Source organism: Carassius gibelio, chromosome B3 (assembly GCF_023724105.1).
Source record: "Carassius gibelio isolate Cgi1373 ecotype wild population from Czech Republic chromosome B3, carGib1.2-hapl.c, whole genome shotgun sequence".
Taxonomy (NCBI): Eukaryota; Metazoa; Chordata; class Actinopteri; order Cypriniformes; family Cyprinidae; genus Carassius; species Carassius gibelio.
The window spans coordinates 44,657,861-44,675,910 of record NC_068398.1 but is presented as its reverse complement, the minus strand read 5'-3'; the positions used below and the strand labels follow the sequence as shown (position 1 = coordinate 44,675,910).

Here is an 18,050-nt window from a genome sequence, read left to right as displayed (position 1 = left end):
AGATAGTACCGCCGCTCCCTAAATGCATAGTATGCAGTCTTCGTAGGGCACCAACTCCCAGAGGGGGCACCACCCCAGTTGCTCCAAAAAAAAAAAAAAACATGCGCCATTCTCCCATCCGCGCTCGCGACCCCTCGGACCTCATGTTTGCGGCTGAATGTTCGTAATTGATGGATGGACATATATGCCTGGGTATAGCACATCAGCAATCCGGCACAGAGAAAAGAAAACTAAAGAAAAAAAACAGGCATAAAGTTGGCTTGACACTGGACATTCGAGAGTCTCAAATTTAGGGACCGTCTCTAAAGTTACATGTGATATTGTTATACACTTTTCTAACGTCAGTAGCATTTGAAGAGAATGACTTACAGTCATAAAAACAACTGTAATTGTTCATCTAGGTGACAGCTATAATGCACAATTAAATTGAATGTTTGATATTTATTACAACAAACTGTAAGTCATATGTAAATTATGCTACTTTTTCACATGGGCTCAAATGCAAATTTGAAGCTCAATAGCATTTGAGAAGAAAGACTTGCAGTCATAAAACAATTGTAATGTGTTCATATAGGTGTCAGCTACAATGCACACCTTATATATTTTTTATAAATATTAAAATAAAGTGTTACTAAAGTTAAATATATTGTTCTGTGTATGTGATTTCAAAGTCTAGATTGGTCGGATTAACCCTTTAACTGCCGCATCCCTTAAAACTTGATTGTCAGAGGGTTACTGTAAATGCTTATGCCCGCTGGACACAGTTTTCCTGATGCCACTGGGGTGGCGTTGCACAGATGGCTTGAGCCAGACATCGCTGCTTGCAGCTATATTTGTGATTTGTAAGTGTTCATGTATACTGGTGTTTTGCTTTTTGGCTGCGTCTGCTCTTGTCCCCGTGATTTGTTTCTGTTTTGTTTTTGGCCTTGTTGGCATTTTTGTTCTCATTAAAAGATAATTTCCCTGCATTTGCACCCAGACCCTGTTTCTTTCATGACGCCGTCTCTAACGCACCATGACCATATCTTCCTCATACTTAATCATTAGTAATACATAAAATCAGGAAATTATAGGTGACTGACCTTGATATAGAACCTAACCCTGAGCCTAAACTTCACAAAAGTTATAAACTGTTTCTTCATATCTGATTGGTTAATCACAGTGTTGTTCCAGGGTCAACATAGTTCTGCCGGAAGCTTCAGCATAGGCAACTGCTTCAAACTTTCAGACAGGTGTTTTTTTATATCAATGTTCAAAGTTCATTTGCAAACTTGACTCATCTAGTTAGTTTTAACAATGCATCATGCTCAAACATGAGCAATGTTGAATCACTGTTTACATGACCCACTTTATCACGCTTATAGTGAAATCCTCCTACTTTTTTCTTTGAAAAATTTGGTTACACTTTATTTTACAGTTATATCTATTAGTTGCTTATCAGCATGTATATTACTAGAATATTAGTCATGTATTAGTGCTAATTGAGCACTTATTAATGCCTTGTTCTACATCCCCTAATCCTACCCTAATCCTACTAATTAGCAGAAAATTAAGAGTTAATTGAGAGAAAAGCCATAGCTATTAGTAATAAGCAACTAATAGATGTAACCGTAATATAAAGTGTTAACAAAAATGTATATGATTGTTTTATGCAGTTTATGCAATTATTGATTTATTTATACTACATTTTTCAAGGCAGACCCCCAACTGCTCCCCATATACCACAGGAAAAATGTTAAAACGAGTTCAAATGGAGTTAAATTCAACAAAATGTAGATGAATATAACGTAGATTTAAGACTGATTAATTTCTTTATTTTATGTGCAAAATTCACAGTTTATCCACAAGCAAAACTGTCTTAAATCTCCTTTGTATTCCTATTTTTCTTGCTAATTTAAATATCATCCCTGAGGCTTATAAATAACAACAACAAATGCAGTTGTTTGATACATTATTATTATATGAATATCATGATTAATCAAATATATTTGTGCCTTTTTTCTGAGTATATAATCTCATACTACGATGTAACTCCACAACCCTACCTAGTACAGTTTTCCTCCATGTTTGCAATATCTCTAGTTCTCTAGCTGCTCGAAGATTTCGCCGTTGGAGAAAAACACTGGGTCCGGACTCATGACAGATATGGTCAAGACTACATCTCTGGATTAAAATGTTGTTCCAGGGTCAACAAAATATGTTGACCTAGGAAGACATCTAACTCAGCAAAATCAGGATGTGTGAGACATCTGCATCAATTTACTTTTCAACACCGTTTACTTTTTAAGTGTTTCTTAAAAAAGTCTGATGAGCCAAAGAGGATAAACTTGGTCATGTACAAACATTGATTCCACATTGCTCATGTTTGTGCATAATACATTGCTAAACCAAACTAGATGAGTCAAGTTTGCAAATGAACTTTGAAATTGGGTTTTAAAAATAGCCTTGTCTGAAAGTTTGAAGCAGTTGCCAATGCTGAAGTTTGAAAGTTTAGATAGATGTTGTTAGCATGATACTAGCATGATTTAACACATTATTAGCATGATTAGCATGTCTTAGCACGATTAGCATGTTAACATGAATAACATGTTTCTAACATTAACATATTGCTAGCATGTTTCTAGCATCAACAAATTGTTAATCATTTTCCTAGCATAATTAATGTGTTGTTAGCATGTCATTAGCATGTTTATAGCATGATTTAACACATTTCTAACATGTTGTTACCATAGATATGTATAAGTAGATGCCGCATTCGACTGCTCCAGACACTTGTCTGTCCGCCATCTTGGGAATCTAACTCTACACATCTATGGTTTTTAGCATGATTAACATGTTTGCTAGCATGACTTAGCATGTTGTCCTAGGATGATCATTAAGCTTTTCTAAACACACTATACGTCTTACTGTACAAAAGTGTCAACCCCCTTAATGAAAGTCTGTGGGACTTTTCATAGCTATGATCATCTGTTTAATGAAAATTGTAAGTTCGACCAGTTAAAAAAAATAATTCCATCCCAAGTTTGGTGGTTGTAGCTTGAAAGCTCTCGGATTAAATACTTTTTAAAATGTAATCTCAGATGAAAAAGCAGCAACATAAATAGCAGATCAATAATTTGTGACCCTGGAGCACAAAACCAGTCTTAATTCTTAAGGGTATATATTTTTAGCAATAGCTGAAGAAAATAAAAACACATTGTATGGGTCAAAATCTTAGATTTTTCTTTTATGACAAAAATCATTAGGATATTAAGTAAAGATTATTGATTACATTACAGATTACTCATGTAGCCTCATCTCAAATCTGTTACTATTACTGCTGCTATTGTTATCACGTAGTTGAACTCAATTTGCACATTACTGCACTATTTGTTTTTTATTGTTAATACTGTACATTTGCATGTACAAATATACATAGTCTATATTTCTATTTGTCACATTCTATATTCCTACTCTATACTCGTGTATATAGATACATAGTCTAAATTTATATTTTTTCATATATAATTATTTTTATAATAATTCAACAGCCCGTCGTCAATTATTCTATATGTATGTGTGTATATAGTTTTGCACTGTCTTGGCATTCATTGTGGACAGCAAAGTGAAAATGTTTTTCTCAATCACTATTTTCTATCAGTATGTTTGTATGTTGTCCAGTTATTACAGAGGCATAAGAAAATTCCAAGATATAGAATATAAATAGAATCCTGAGTTTCAGTTTTTTTCCTTCGACAGAATAAAACTCACCAATCTGTTAGGTAACGGAAATGAACATTTGAGGAACTAATGAATAGTTTTGATGAGGTCAAGGAGCCCCACAGCACAACGTGAATATGTACTCCCCACGTGATGTATGTTCTTCATCTCTCTCCTGATCTCAATGTAGTATTACAGACAAAACCCTTTTCCATTCTTGCTATAGCTGTGAATAATGCCTATAAACATAGGGACAGTGACCAAATGAAATGTCAAATTTGACAACATCCACAACACTAGAGAGTCATTATTAACACAATGTTATAAAATAACCAAGTCAAGTAAATGTTTGTATTGATTTTAGGTTATGTAATGTGTAGTGTTGAAATCTGATTTCTTATCATAACTCTCCTGGTTTTCCTGTGTGGGATTAGGTGTAAGATAAGGATTTGTTGTGGGTTTTGGAGACAGGAACCAATCAGACAGCAGTCTCCTCTGTGTATGAACCAAATAAAAAGAGGGGAGTCATGATCTGGTTTTGAAGAGTCAAGCATTTGTTGTTCTGCAGAGAGCTACAGACGACTTGGACGTGACTAACTTCATAGAGGGTGAGGTTTTTCAGCCGTTCAAAACTTTACACTTTACTGTTTCATAAAAGTGTGGCTTGAGTCAATGGATAATTTGAAATGCTATATATATATATATATATATATATATATATATATATATATATATATATATATATATATATATATATATATATATCCTCTTCATAGTGATGCACAGGGCTCTTGTACAGCTGGAAATATTGGAATGTGGATATTGAGAACAGGTTAATAATGAATAAAAACTGTTCTGTCTTCATGTTTTGTCAGGTGTGCAGTAGAACTGGTTGATTTCAGGAACAATGGCAGTCTGGCCTCTTTGTCTGTCTTTCTTTCTGCTCTTTGCTCTGGATGCTTCAGGTAATTGTTGTGAAGTGTATGTGGCCCAGTTTTCTATTCATGTGGTTTACCTCAAATCCCACAAACTGTTAGTTTGGACTTAGACATAAAATTGTAATCTGATTATTACAATGTTTAATACACACACACATATAATTTTCTTTGATTATTTCAGAGGCAACACCTCTTAATGGCACAAGCAATGGTAAGATATTGATGCTGTCTTTTAGTGTGTTACATTTGTTCTGCTCTGTTAATTTGGATTTAGACATAACATTTTAATCTGATTATTAAAATGTTTAATATATAAATATTCTTTTTCTTTTATTATTTCAGAGACAGCACTTCTTACTGGCATAAGCGATGGTGAGATATTTTAGCGTGTTACATTTGTTCTGCTCTTTTGCTCTGAGTGCTTCAGGTAATTGTTGTGAAGTGTATGTGGCCCAGTTTTTAATTTATTCAGTTTACCTCAAATCCCACAGACTGTTAGTTTGGACTTGGACATAAAATTGTAATCTGATTATTAAAATGTTTTATATATATATATATATATATATATATATATATATATATATATATATATATATATATATATATATTCTTTTTCTTTTATTATTTCAGAGGCAGCACCTCTTGATTGCAGAAGCAATGGTGAGATATTTTAGTGTGTTACATTTGTTCTGTCTAGTTGTAGTGTTAAAAGCAGGTCGTCACTGGTGGGGTTAATGGTGGTGATGATCATAGGGACCCACGGATGTGGAGAGAGCTCAAACTCTTTTTCATTCATAAAGTGAAGACTATGCAATGCTATTTTACATTTGATTATATGGTCTCTGTAACTGGACAATTACAAACTTAAACATTGTTTAATTTGTATCTTTGTTCTGTTTATCTCTTTGTGCTATTTACACATTTTAAACAGGGACCTGTACCCTGGTCAGACAAGGTGCGTATACAATATAAATCGGATCTCAGTTTAATGAAAATACTAAAGGTTTAAGGCAGCAATAATACTCACCTATCTTTCTTACAGCAACCTGTGAAAGTGGATGGTCTGCATATGAAGGTAGATGCTTCCGCTTTTTTAACTTTCAGCTTTCCTGGATTGATGCAGAGGTATGAGATGCCATCTTATCATAGGGATTCCTTCATTTCTAAGTCTTGAAATTTTCAGTTAGTTAACAATAGTTTTTATGTCCTACTCTCTTTAGAAACAGTGTTTGGGCTACGATGGGAACCTGGCCTCTGTACACAGTTATGAGGAGTACATGTTCGTACAGTTCATGATTAAATCTCAAACTCAAGCTTCAACTCCGGCCTGGATAGGAGGCTATGACGCTGTTTCAGTATGTTTGTTTTACATTTGTTTAGCGTACTTGTCAATGGCCATTCTTTTTCTTTTTCTTTTGTATATTGTAGTTGTTTTTGAGTTATGTCATAGAATAAAAAGTAAGATTAGGATACAGCTGATATGTTTGGCATGGTAGGTCTACTGGTTTCTATAGAGAAACACAAACATGTTTTTGATGCGTTAACATCATGAGCTTGTGATCCAAATGGTTGGTGTGAACATGTTTTTTTATATTAATGAATATCAAATAATGCCATGTAGGTGTGTGATGGAAACGGAGTGTCCTTTATGGTGTTCTGTTCACAGGAGGGAACATGGCTGTGGAGTGATGGATCAAAACTGGACCAAGAGATATGGGCTCCTTCACAACCTGACAATACCAATAGAGACGAGCACTGTCTTATGATGAACTATCAACGTGAGTGTTTTAAATGTTTATGAAATATCATCACTATTTATATCTTTGTTATTTTTATCCAATAACCAGCCGAATGTAGAACTGTATTTTAAATTCACTTAATGTTTATGAAATGGTAAAGGAATAGAATTGGCTGTATTACCTTAAGATTCATTACATTTGATCAGAATAATTATACTGTAACAATAATAAACTTTTTTCCTTCCTGCTATAGCCTCGAGCAACTGGAATGACAACCCCTGTCATGTTAAAAAGCCTTATGTGTGTGTGAAGAAATACACTCGAGCATTTAAGTTTAATGTAAAATTGTGAATGTCTTATTGTCTTGCATTAAAGGAATAGTTGACCAAAAAATGACAAATTTGAAACATCGCTTACCCTCAGTCGATCCAAGATAAAGATTAGTTCTTCATCAGAACAGATCTAAAGAAATAAAACTTTACATAATTTGCTTATTGATGGAGATCATCTGCAGTGAATGGGTGCCATCAGAATGAAAGCTCAAACAGCTGATCATGAAGACATCACAATAGTCCACACGACTCCAGTCCATCAATTAATGTCTTGTGAAGTGAAAGGCTACAAGTTTGTAATCAGTTTTTCATGTTTTTGGTCAATTGGTCCTTTAACTAATTCTCCCTAATTTCTTTACTAATGTGCAAGAACAACTCAATAAATATCAAGCAGTTGCATTTAATTGTTTCTGTGGGTTTTTGTCTCGTTCCACGCATCAGATGTGAATTTTCTGAATGAAATTCCTGAAGATTTTCGGTAAACTTTGGATCTGCGTAAATAAAAAAAAGTGCTTTGTTTTTTTCATGCCATTATGTTATTAGAGGAAATAAATAGAAACATTTGCTAATCGAGTTGTTATAAAACAAACCAGAGGAGTGTGCCAAAGAAAGATGTTTTTTGTCAAACAGTCTATTTCATGAAATTACAAAGCTTATATAAGCAGAAGCAATACAAATACAGAATTCTTCATAGAGTAACCCGTGACGGTGATTGGTCCACATTAAGGAGATGCTTTCATTTTTTTAACGCCCCAAAACTGGACTGGTATGAGATGGCAGCTTCTAATGTTGTTTCCTTCATCTTGACGAATTTCTCGAGTTGCAGTTAACTGCACTCCTTATGTCCTCGTCTTGGAAAATATCTTTGGAAAGTAGTACTTCAATAGCACTCCTAATATTTGAAAAAATATTATATCAAAAACATCATTGTAAACAAAGACCTGGTTTAGGAGTATATACAGTATTTATGTATGTTATATATTTATTTTTAATGTTTAATGTTGTTCAGCATGTCATGTTATCAAATTGAGAAATAAATCAAATGACTAAACTGATGGTTAGCATGGCTATTAGTTTTGACTCAGCATTTCTGTTGCTGTAAGTTGTGTACTTTAGGTATCTGTATTGGTTTGAGCTCATTTCTGTTTGTCTTTTACTCTGTTACAGTTTTACAGTACAATAAGAAAAGTAAAGTTTCTTTGTGGAACTCAAGTAAAGTTATGCCTTGTTTTTTTTCCCGGAAGAACTTTACACTGTTAGCTAATTGTCGAGCTTTGAAGAAGCAACTCATTGCAAGGACAGTATAGTAAAAGGTCTAGCGCACGGCGGGCACAACTGAACAAGGTTATGTGCAGAAACAATGGCAAGCAGTACTAGTCATCTCCACAGAATAGGAGTGTTAAAAACTGCAAAAAGCTACTCAAAGTGCTGAAGCATGTGCAAAGTCAGTACAGTCACATGCTTCAAGATAGTCAAGTGGATCTTCCACAACTAGGCTGCCCGTGCTAAACTTCTCTTTGCAGAAGAAGCCAGAATTATAAAGAAAAGCTGACCTTGAAGCAAGTCTCCATATCTTAAAAAGTCAGAAGGCTGTTGCTGCTGCAACAGCAGAAGCAGATGCATATGAAAAAGATGATAAGTCTATCAAGATTGAACTTAGTGCAGAGTTATTAGAGTTACCTATCAGTTCAGCTCAAATGCACCTCTGAATATGTCAGGCAACCCTCAAAAGCACAATTTGCATTGAAGGTTGATCCACTAGTCTGCCACAAGGTGGCGCGTATGCAGTGTGAAATAACCATGAAGGACGCAGATATTCATCATTATGAGAAAAACAGAGATGTTGAAAGCAGAAAAGCTCATGTCAAACAACCACCAAAAAAAAAAGATGAAGTTGACAATAAACTTTACTACCCGGAACCTGCAAGAGAGTCATTTCATCCTCAAAGGAAGCCTTTATCCCAAAGTGCCGTCCAAGATCTAAACCTTTCATCGAGGGAAGAACTGGATTTGATAACAAAATGGCTTGGTAAGGAGTCTGCAGAGCAAGCAAAGAGGATTCACTCTGTGCATGTGTTCGACCCAACAGCAGCACTTCCCTAAGATTAAGCAAGATTTTCCTAAACTCACCAACAAAGATAATGTCGGGCTAAGGGAGTTAGGTGACATTCTTCAGGAGATAGAGTGCGCAAAAGAGGGAGGATATTTACCTGGCTTGTCATATTTGGACACAGCTCGTGGAGTTAATCCCATGGTGGAGAAATTACCTTACAGCTTGCAAGAGAAATGGGTAGCCACAGGATCCAAATATAAGGATGACAATGGAGTCGCATTTCCACCTTTTCATTACTTCTCCAGCTTTGTAAGACAACCGGCACGAGTGAAAAACGATCCCAGTTTTGCCTTTACATCCTCCAGCAACCAAGGCTTGAAAATTTAGAAATACACAGATTTTTCGCAAGATTCTATGACTATCCAGTGTAGCTCTGGAGAGAAGATTATGGAAAGTCTTGATAAGCTATGTCCCATTCATAAAAAGCCCCACCTGCTAAAAAAAGCAGGAGCTTCATAGCTAGACATATTGACAAAAGAAAATCATTCCTGAAAGAGAACCGTATTTGTTTCAGATGTTGTGGGTCAGGACAGCATATGGCAAAAGATTGCAGAGTGACACTTAAATGTCTGGAGTGTAACAGTGAGAAACACATCTCAGCGCTACATCCTGGTCCTCCTCCCACTACGACAGGGAGCCAAGAAGCCGACAAAGATGATGGCGGGGAGGTGAGTGAAAATGCTTTGACACCAGTGACATCCAAATGCACAGAGATATGCGGCAATTCAGATGGTCAACATTCCTGCTCCAAAATCAGTCAAGTGATAGTGTATCCCGCTGGAAAAAGAGAGGAAGGAAAGAAAATGTATGCAGTGTTAGACGAACAGTAAGAAGTAAGAAGTCACTCACTAAACATAAAATAATTCCTATTATTTTAAATATAATAATTTGATTTAAATATTTAAGCAACTTGTTCCATTCCTATGGTAAAATGAATATCAGAATGAATCAGAATCAGAATGAGCTTTATTGCCAGGTATGTTTACACATACAAGGAATTTGTTTTCATGAGAATTACAACAGAATGACAGCGACAGAACATAAAACACATAATAAAAGAATAAAAAATACAAATAAGTAGATAGTGAATGACAATATGACAATTGTAGGCAGGTATATTACAAAATGCAGTTATGTATGTACTTATATATTATGTGCAAAATTTAAGTGTATACTAAGTATGTGTGTTAGATAAATAAAGTGTGTGTGTATATAAATATAAAGTGTAGTGTGTTCGCCGTTATTATCAGCTGTTCATAAGATGGATTGCCTGAGGGAAGAAACTGGTCCTGTGTCTGGTCGTTCTGGTGCTCAGTGCTCTGTAGCGTCGACCAGATGGCAACAGTTCAAAGAGGGAGTGTGCTGGATGTGAGGGGTCCAAAGTGATTTTGACAGCCCTTTTTCTCACTCTGGATAAGTACAGTTCTTGAATACATGGGAGGGTTGTACCAATGATTCGCTCAGCAGTCCGGACTACCCTCTGTAGTCTTCTGAGGTCAGATTTAGAAGCTGAGCTGAACCAGACAGTTACTGATGTGCAGAGGATGGATTCAATGATGGTGGAGTAGAACTGTTTCAGCAGCTCCTGTGGCAGGTTAAACTTCCTCAGCTGGCGGAGGAAGTACAACCTTTGCTGGGCCTTTTTCACAATGGAGTCAATGTGAATGTCCCACTTCAGGTCCTGAGAGATGGTGGTTCCCAGGAACCTGAATGACTCCACTGCAGTCACAGTGCTGTTCATGATGGTGAGTGGGGGGAGTGCAGGGGGGTTTCTCCTGAAGTCCACGATCATCTCCACTGTTTTGAGGGTGTTAAGCTCCAGGTTGTTGAGAGTGCACCAGACAGCCAGCTATTTTACCTCCTGTCTGTAAGCAGACTTGTCACCGTCCTGAATGAGGCTGATGAGTGTGGTGTCGTCTGCAAACTTCAGGAGCTTGACAGAGGAGTCCTTAGATGTGCAATCGTTGGTGTACAGGGAGAAGAGCAGTGGGGAGAGAACACAGCCCTGGGGAGCTCCGGTGCTGATTGTACGGGTGCTGGATGTGTATTTTCCCAACCTCACTAGCTGCTGCCTGTCTGTCAGGAAGCTGTTGATCCACTGACAGACGGAGGTGGGCACGGAGAGCTGATTTAGTTTGGGCAGGAGGAGGTTTGGGATGATCGTGTTGAAGGCCGAGCTGAAGTCCACAAACAGGATCCTCACATAAGTCCCCGGTCTGTCTAGGTGTTGCAGAACATAATGCAGTCCGATGTTTACTGTAGGCAAACTGAAGAGGATCCAGCAAGGGCCCAGTGATGTCCTTCAGGTGGGCCAGCACCAGTTTTTCAAATGACTTCATGACTACAGACGTTAGAGCCACAGGCCTGTAGTCATTTAGTCCTGTAATTTTGGGTTTCTTAGGGATGGGGATGATGGTGGAATGTTTGAAGCATGAAGGGACTTCGCACAGCTCCAGCGATCTGTTGAAGATCTGTGTGAAGATGGGGGCCAGCTGGTCAGCACAGGATTTCAGACAGGCTGGTGTAACACAATCTGGGCCTGGCGCACCGCATCCTCGCTGATCTGAATTGCAGGTGTGGGGGAGAGGGGGGATGCAGGAGGTGTGAATGGTGAGAGTGCTTGATTGGAGAGGTGTTCAGGATGGGTTGCAGGAGCTGTTAATGGTGTGAACGGTTGTTTGGAGAGGCATTTGGGGCTGGTTGCAGGAGTTGTGAAGGGTGTGAATGGTTGTGTGGGGAGGCGTTCAGGGCAGGTGATGGGTGTTCTTTCAAACCTGCAGTAAAACTCGTTCAGATCGTCTGTCAGTCGTTGATTCTCTACAGTGCTGGGGGGTTGGTGTCTTGTAATTGGTGATCTTCTTTAGACTTTTTTTTTTCTTTAGAGTCGTTGGAAGTGAACTGAGTCCTTATTTTTTCAGAATAATTCCTCTTTGCCACTTTGATCTCCTTTCCCAATGTGTATTTAACCTGTTTATACAAGACATTGTCCCCCTTCACGTAAGCATCTTCTTTGGCCAGACGGAGCTGTCTGAGTTTTGCAGTGAACCACGGTTTGTCATTATTGTAAATTAGTTGAGTCTTTGTAGGAATACACATATCCTCACAGAAACTGATATATGAGGTTACGGGCTCTGTGAGTTTGTCCAGATCGGTGGTAGCAGCTTCAAAAACACTCCAATCAGTGAGGTCAAAACAAGATTGTAAATCCTGCTCTGCTTCATTAGTCCATCTTTTTACAGTCCTTGATACAGGTTTAGCTGATTTTAGTTTCTGCCTGTAGGGCGGTATAAGATGAACCAGAAGGTGATCAGAACGTCCCAAAGCTGCTCTTGGAACAGAGTGAAATGCATCCTTTATTGTGGTGTAACAGTGATCCAATATATTACTGTCTCTTGTGGGACAAGTAATATGCTGTCTGTATTTTGGCAGTTCACGGGACAGATTGGCTTTATTAAAGTCCCCAAGAATTATTAAAACAGAGTCCGGGTGTTGTTGTTCTGTCTCTGTAATCTGATCAGCGAGTTTCTGTAAAGCTGAGCTCACATGCGCTTGCGGAGGGATGTAAACACTGACCAGAATGAACGAGTGAAACTCCCGCGGCGAATAGAACGGCTTGCAGTTAATGAAGAGTGTTTCGAGATTTGAGCAGCACGTCTTCAACACAGTTACATCTGTACACCACCGTTCATTGATGTAAAAGCATGTCCCGCCGCCACGCGATTTCCCAGTTGATTCTGATTCGCCATCCGCTCTAAACAGCTGAAAGTCCGGCAGATGGAGCGCGCCGCCAGGTTTCCGTGAAACACAGAGCAGCAGAGTGTGTGAAATCCTTATTTGTCCTAGAAAGCAGAAGGAGTTTGTCTGTTTTGTTCGGTAGAGAGCGGAGATTTGCCAGATGGATGCTAGGCAACGGCGTTCGAAATCCGCGCTTCCTGAGTCTGACGAGCGCTCCCGCTCGCTTCTCCCATCTGCGCGTCCTGAAGCGCTTGATCAGCGCCGCCGCTCCTCCGATAACAATGTTCACTAAAACGTCTGAATAATTGAAATCCGGAAAAACATCTTGTGGTGTGCTCTGCCGAATGTTCAGCAGTTCATCCCTGGTAAAACTGATGGCAGGAATATAACTAAAGACAGGACAAACTAACAAAAACACAAAAACATATGCAGAGCTTGTCACGGAGGCAGCCATCCTGTATCGGCGCCAGTCAAAGCAATATGGCTTTTGAATCAAAATTCCTATTAACTTGGTCACCCAATCTTGCTCTCATTTAACATTGCACTACACAAGTTATCTTTTAGTAAAACGATATCACTGTAGATGAAGTGACCCCAACTAAGCAAGCCAGAGGCGACAGCGGCAAGGAACCGAAACTCCATCGGTGACAGAATGGAGAAAAAAACCTTGGGAGAAACCAGGCTCAGTTGGGGGGCCAGTTCTCCTCTGACCAGACGAAACCAGTAGTTCAATTCCAGGCCTAGTATAATGTAAAAGGAGCTCATTCAAATACTGAGGTGCTAAACCATTCAGGGCTTTATAAGTAATAAGCAATATTTTAAAATCTATACGATGTTTGATAGGGAGCCAGTGCAGTGTGGACAGGACCGGGCTAATATGGTCATACTTCCTGGTTCTAGTAAGAACTCTTGCTGCTGCATTTTGGACTAGCTGTAGTTAGTTTACCACGCGTGCAGAACAACCACCCAATAAAGCATTACAATAGTCTAACCTTGAAGTCATACATGCATGGATTAACATTTCTGCATTTGACATTGAGAGCAAAGGCCGTAATTTTGATATATTTTTGAGATGGAAAAATGCAGTTTTACAAATGCTAGAAACGTGGCTTTCTAAGGAAAGATTGCGATCAAGTAGCACACCTAGGTTCCTAACTGATGACGAAGAATTGACAGAGCAACCATCAAGTCTTAGACAGTGTTCTAGGTTATTACAAGCGGAGTTTTTAGGCCCTATGATTAACACCTCTGTTTTTTCTGAATTTAGCAGTAAGAAATTACTCGTCATCCAATTTTTTATATCGACTATGCATTCCATTAGTTTTTCAAATTGGTGTTTTAAGCACATGCAATGTTTAAAGTTCATCTATTGAGACAAGTTATTAAATAATAAATGCATATCTAATTTTAATTAATCTATTATTATTTCTATATTCTGCACAGTACATTTCTTGAAATTTTTTTTTTATTTTTTCTCTAAAATATAATTTATACAATTCACTTTATTGTTTTTAGGGCTCATGCACTCATCCTTTCTTTTCCAGTGTAACACCAGCCACGCCCGTTTCTGCAACCTAATCACATTCAAGTGATGGTCCAGGAGGGGGGAGAGCACCTCTTGCTCCACCAGATATAGAGTTTAATAATAATAATAATAATAATAATAAGTTTTATTTATATAGCGCCTTTCCAGAGCTCAAGGACACGTTACAATAAACAAACAACAATAAAGGCAATTGACAAAGAGAGCAGACAGAACAACAATAGGCAAATGAGAGTGCAAGTACAGTAAGTGAGAATTGTGTAGATGGGGCAGCAACCAGCAGAGAGAGAGGAAGAAGAAGAAGAAAAAAAAAACACACACTAAGACCTATAACATTCAGAAAATAGGTGTGTTTTGAGCATGGATTTGAATTCAGAGATAGTGTTAACGAAACGGAGTGATGGGGGGAGAGAGTTTGACATTTTGGGTGCAACAACACTGAATGATCTGCCCCCCATTGAAGCAAGGCGATGCCAAGGGACAACGAGGAGGCTGGAATCAGCGGATCGTAAAGAGCGAGTTGGGGTGAAAGGGAGAAGCAGGTTACAGAGGTAGGGGGGAGCAAAGCCATGCAGAGACTTAAAAGCGAGAAGGAGAATTTTGAATTTAATACGGTAAGCCACAGGAAGCCAGTGAAGATCATGCAGAATTGGGGAAATATGTGCAGAACGCTTGGTGTGGGTGAGTAGTCTGGCAGCAGAGTTTTAAATGTATTGTAATTTGGAAATGGAGCTAGCTGGTAGGCCGATGAAAAGTGCATTGCAGTAATCAAGACGTGAGGTGACAAATGCATGGATGACAGTTTCAGCATCTGAGATACTGATAAAGGGACAGAGCTGAGTGATACGACGTAGATGAAAGAATGCCAATTTAGTGATGGAATTAATGTGAGAGTGAAAAGATAGAGAGGAATCAAAAATTACACCAAGATTTTTAACAGAACTAGATGGTTTGATAAGAGAGCCGGCGATCTCACAGGTGAAGTTAGTAGGAATTTTATTAGTGAGTGATGAAGGTCCAGTGAAAATAATCTCAGTTTTGTCCATGTTAAGTTTTAGAAAATTTGAATGAAGCCAATCTTTTATTTCATGTACACAGGCAGAGATTTTGTCAGTTGTGAAAGATAAAGTTGATGTACAGGTAGTATATAATTGAATGTCGTCAGCGTAGAAATGATAATTAAAACCATGACGGCGGAGGATCTGACCAAGAGGGATTATATAGATTATAAATAATAATGGCCCAAGAACGGATCCCTGAGGGACACCTTGCTTCAGGGGGACAGTGGGTGAGCGAAAATTCTGAAGTGAAATGTAAAACAGTCTGTCAGAGAGATAAGAGGAGAACCAGGAAAGAGCAGCACCAGAAATACCCACATCCGAAAGGCGTGAAATGAGTAGTTGATGGGAGACGGTATCGAAGGCAGAGCTGAGGTCGAGCAGCAAAAGCATAGACAGAGAACCAGAATCACCAGAGAGAAGCAGATCATTTAGTACCTTAACTAGAGCAGTTTCAGTACTATGCATAGGGCGAAAACCAGATTGAAAAGGATCAAGAAGATTATTTTCAACTAGAAAAGACTGAAGCTGGGAGGCAACAGTACTTTCCAGTAATTTAGCTATGAAGGGGAGATTTGAAATGGGACGATAATTATTTAAAACTGAGGGATCAAGGTTGGGTTTCTTGAGAACAGGGGTAACAGCTGCAGTTTTGAGTGACAGAGGAAATGAAGCAGAGGTAAGAGATGCGTTGATGAAGTGAGAGATAGGTGCAGAAATAACTGAATGACAAAGTTTCAGTAGAGTAGTAGGAGCAGGGTCAAGATGACAAGATGAAGGGTTGGATTTCAAGATTAACTCAGAGACAGAAGAAGGAGTAGACAGAGAGAAAAAAGGCAGGGATTGACAAGGTTGATTCGGCAGATGACTAATGTTACTGGCATCATTAAAGAGGCACTGGTTTACGGCATCTGTCTTTTCGAGCATGTGAGCCAAGAATGAAGTGCAAAGTTCATCAGAAGCTAGAGCAACATGAGATGGAGGTTTGGTAAGTTTATTTATTGTGTTGAATAATGCTTTTGGCCTGTTGCTTGATTTATTGATTATAGCAGATACAAGACTGGAACAAGCCAAACTCAGGGCCGATTTATAAATCTTGATATGTTCGATGAATGCCAAATGGTGAACAGTCAGGCCAGTTTTCCTATAGTAACGCTCAAGCCGTCTGCCAGTGGCCTTTAAGATACGGAGCTCAGGAGTGTACCAAGGAGATGAATGGGTGGAAGGGACACTTCTAGTCTTGACAGGAGCATGCTTATCTAAGATATCCGAGATTATGGAGTTATAGTTGGATAGTATCAGTGAGGGTGAGGAGATATCAAAGACATCAGAGAGATTAGAAGAGGAGACGGAGGTACAAAATAATGCAGTATCAACAGCTTTGAGATTGCGGTAAGATATGACAGTTGTAGAACAATTCTTATGCATAGGCAGGCTGAAGCTAAAATCAAGAAATTTGTGATCAGAAATACCAGTGTCAGTAGAGGTGATGGAAGAGATATTGGTCATTGATGTACAAATCAAATCAAGGGTATGACCACGGGTATGAGTAGGAAAATTAACATGCTGAATTAAATTAAAACAATCAAAAATAGAAAGTAACTGGTTGGAGTTAGAGCAAACAGCATCAACATGAATATTGAAATCACCAAGCAGTAGAATGGGAAATGACAATGAGCAGACAAGGGTCAACAGTTCACTGAGTTCAGAAAAGAAGTTAGACAGGACCTTAGGAGGTCGATAGAGCAAAATAATTATGAGAGAGTCAGCCTTCAAAACCATGTACTCAAATGTATTGGTGTCGTGAAAGTCAAGTTGCTTGATACGGAGGTTATCACGATGGATGATAGCGAGACCACCCCCTTTACCATGGGGTCGCGGTCTGGACAGATAATTATATCCATCTGGCGTAAGTAGATTTAACTGTAAAAAATCTTCAGGAACTTGCCAAGTTTCAGTGAGAAGAAAAATGTCAAGGTTATTGTCAGTGATCATTTCATTGAGATAAGGGGCTTTGTCCGAAATTGATCGACAGTTCAAAAGAGCAAAGTGATGATGCGAAGGATTCAAATTAGGTGTATGTTGCTGATCGCTATTAGTGAGATAGATCAGAGAACGCTGGGTAGACAGTTGTTTTGGCATGGAAGATAGTCTATTGTTGGTCCAGATGCAAGGAGGGGAGTCAGGCTTTGAACAATAGGAACTCAAGAGTGTTCGCCGCGAACGATGTGTGTATCTTGGGCGACGGAGAGTCTCCGACAGCATTCATACGTCACCGAATCAAGACGCGGGCGGCAGTTAAAGGCCCTCAGTTGTGATGTAGAATATTCAATATCCATCGCAGATGTAAGACAAAAAAATAATAAGGCAGAGGAAAAAAGAAAAAATGTTTCTGCACAAGGCATGTTGATACTGAGAAAGTGAAAGCCCAACCACAAGCAAAACCACGTTAGCCAAACCTGAACGTCACTACACCAAAACAGCTAACTAAATAGGAGGCGACGCACCCAGATAGTAAGCAGTAAACAAACGGCGCAACCGATAGAGAGAGCGATTAACTCACCCATCTGAGGAGCCGAGTGTGGTAGAGATGTAACAGGGAAGAAAGCTCGCAGCAGCCCGGCGGCAGACTTATCAACAGTTCAGTTCTGAGTTTAAACAGTGGAAAAAGGATTAATCCAACCAGGGGTGAAACAGCTGCACAGACGCGCACAGTGTTCGCAACGCTTTGCAGACAGCAGAGGTGGTCAGTGCGGTGACAACAGTCCAGGTCAGAGAAACGGAGTAAACATCACAGAGTTCCGATGAAAAGAGAATAAAGGAAAAATATATCCGAACCAGACAAACAGTACAAACAATCCAGGATACGAAGCGGCAGCACAAACGCGCACAG

General features: G+C 38.9%; 2 protein-coding genes across 23 annotated transcripts in view; one reads left to right on the top strand and one right to left on the bottom strand.

Annotated features, from left to right (window-relative positions):
* LOC127952777 (galactose-specific lectin nattectin-like) overlaps positions 1-18,050 on the bottom strand; it is a 62,949-nt gene that overhangs the window by 18,489 nt on the left and 26,410 nt on the right. The gene's annotated exons all lie outside the window — the stretch shown is intronic.
* The window catches only part of LOC127952781 (galactose-specific lectin nattectin-like), a 166,268-nt gene continuing 152,248 nt past the window's right edge, over positions 4,031-18,050 (top strand). Inside the window, exons 1-10 of one of the 12 annotated variants that reach the window (XM_052551535.1) lie at positions 4,031-4,307; positions 4,575-4,664; positions 4,819-4,848; positions 4,980-5,009; positions 5,268-5,297; positions 5,569-5,592; positions 5,680-5,762; positions 5,858-5,992; positions 6,304-6,415; positions 6,630-7,112. In XM_052551535.1, the coding sequence (XP_052407495.1) occupies positions 4,607-4,664; positions 4,819-4,848; positions 4,980-5,009; positions 5,268-5,297; positions 5,569-5,592; positions 5,680-5,762; positions 5,858-5,992; positions 6,304-6,415; positions 6,630-6,727 (600 nt within the window). In that variant the 5' untranslated portion in view covers positions 4,031-4,307; positions 4,575-4,606 and the 3' untranslated portion in view covers positions 6,728-7,112. Of the gene's footprint in view, positions 4,308-4,574; positions 4,665-4,818; positions 4,849-4,979; positions 5,010-5,267; positions 5,298-5,568; positions 5,593-5,679; positions 5,763-5,857; positions 5,993-6,303; positions 6,416-6,629; positions 7,113-18,050 lie in introns of those variants that run through there. The other 11 variants (XM_052551538.1, XM_052551542.1, XM_052551541.1 and 8 more) reach the window with 11 other exon arrangements.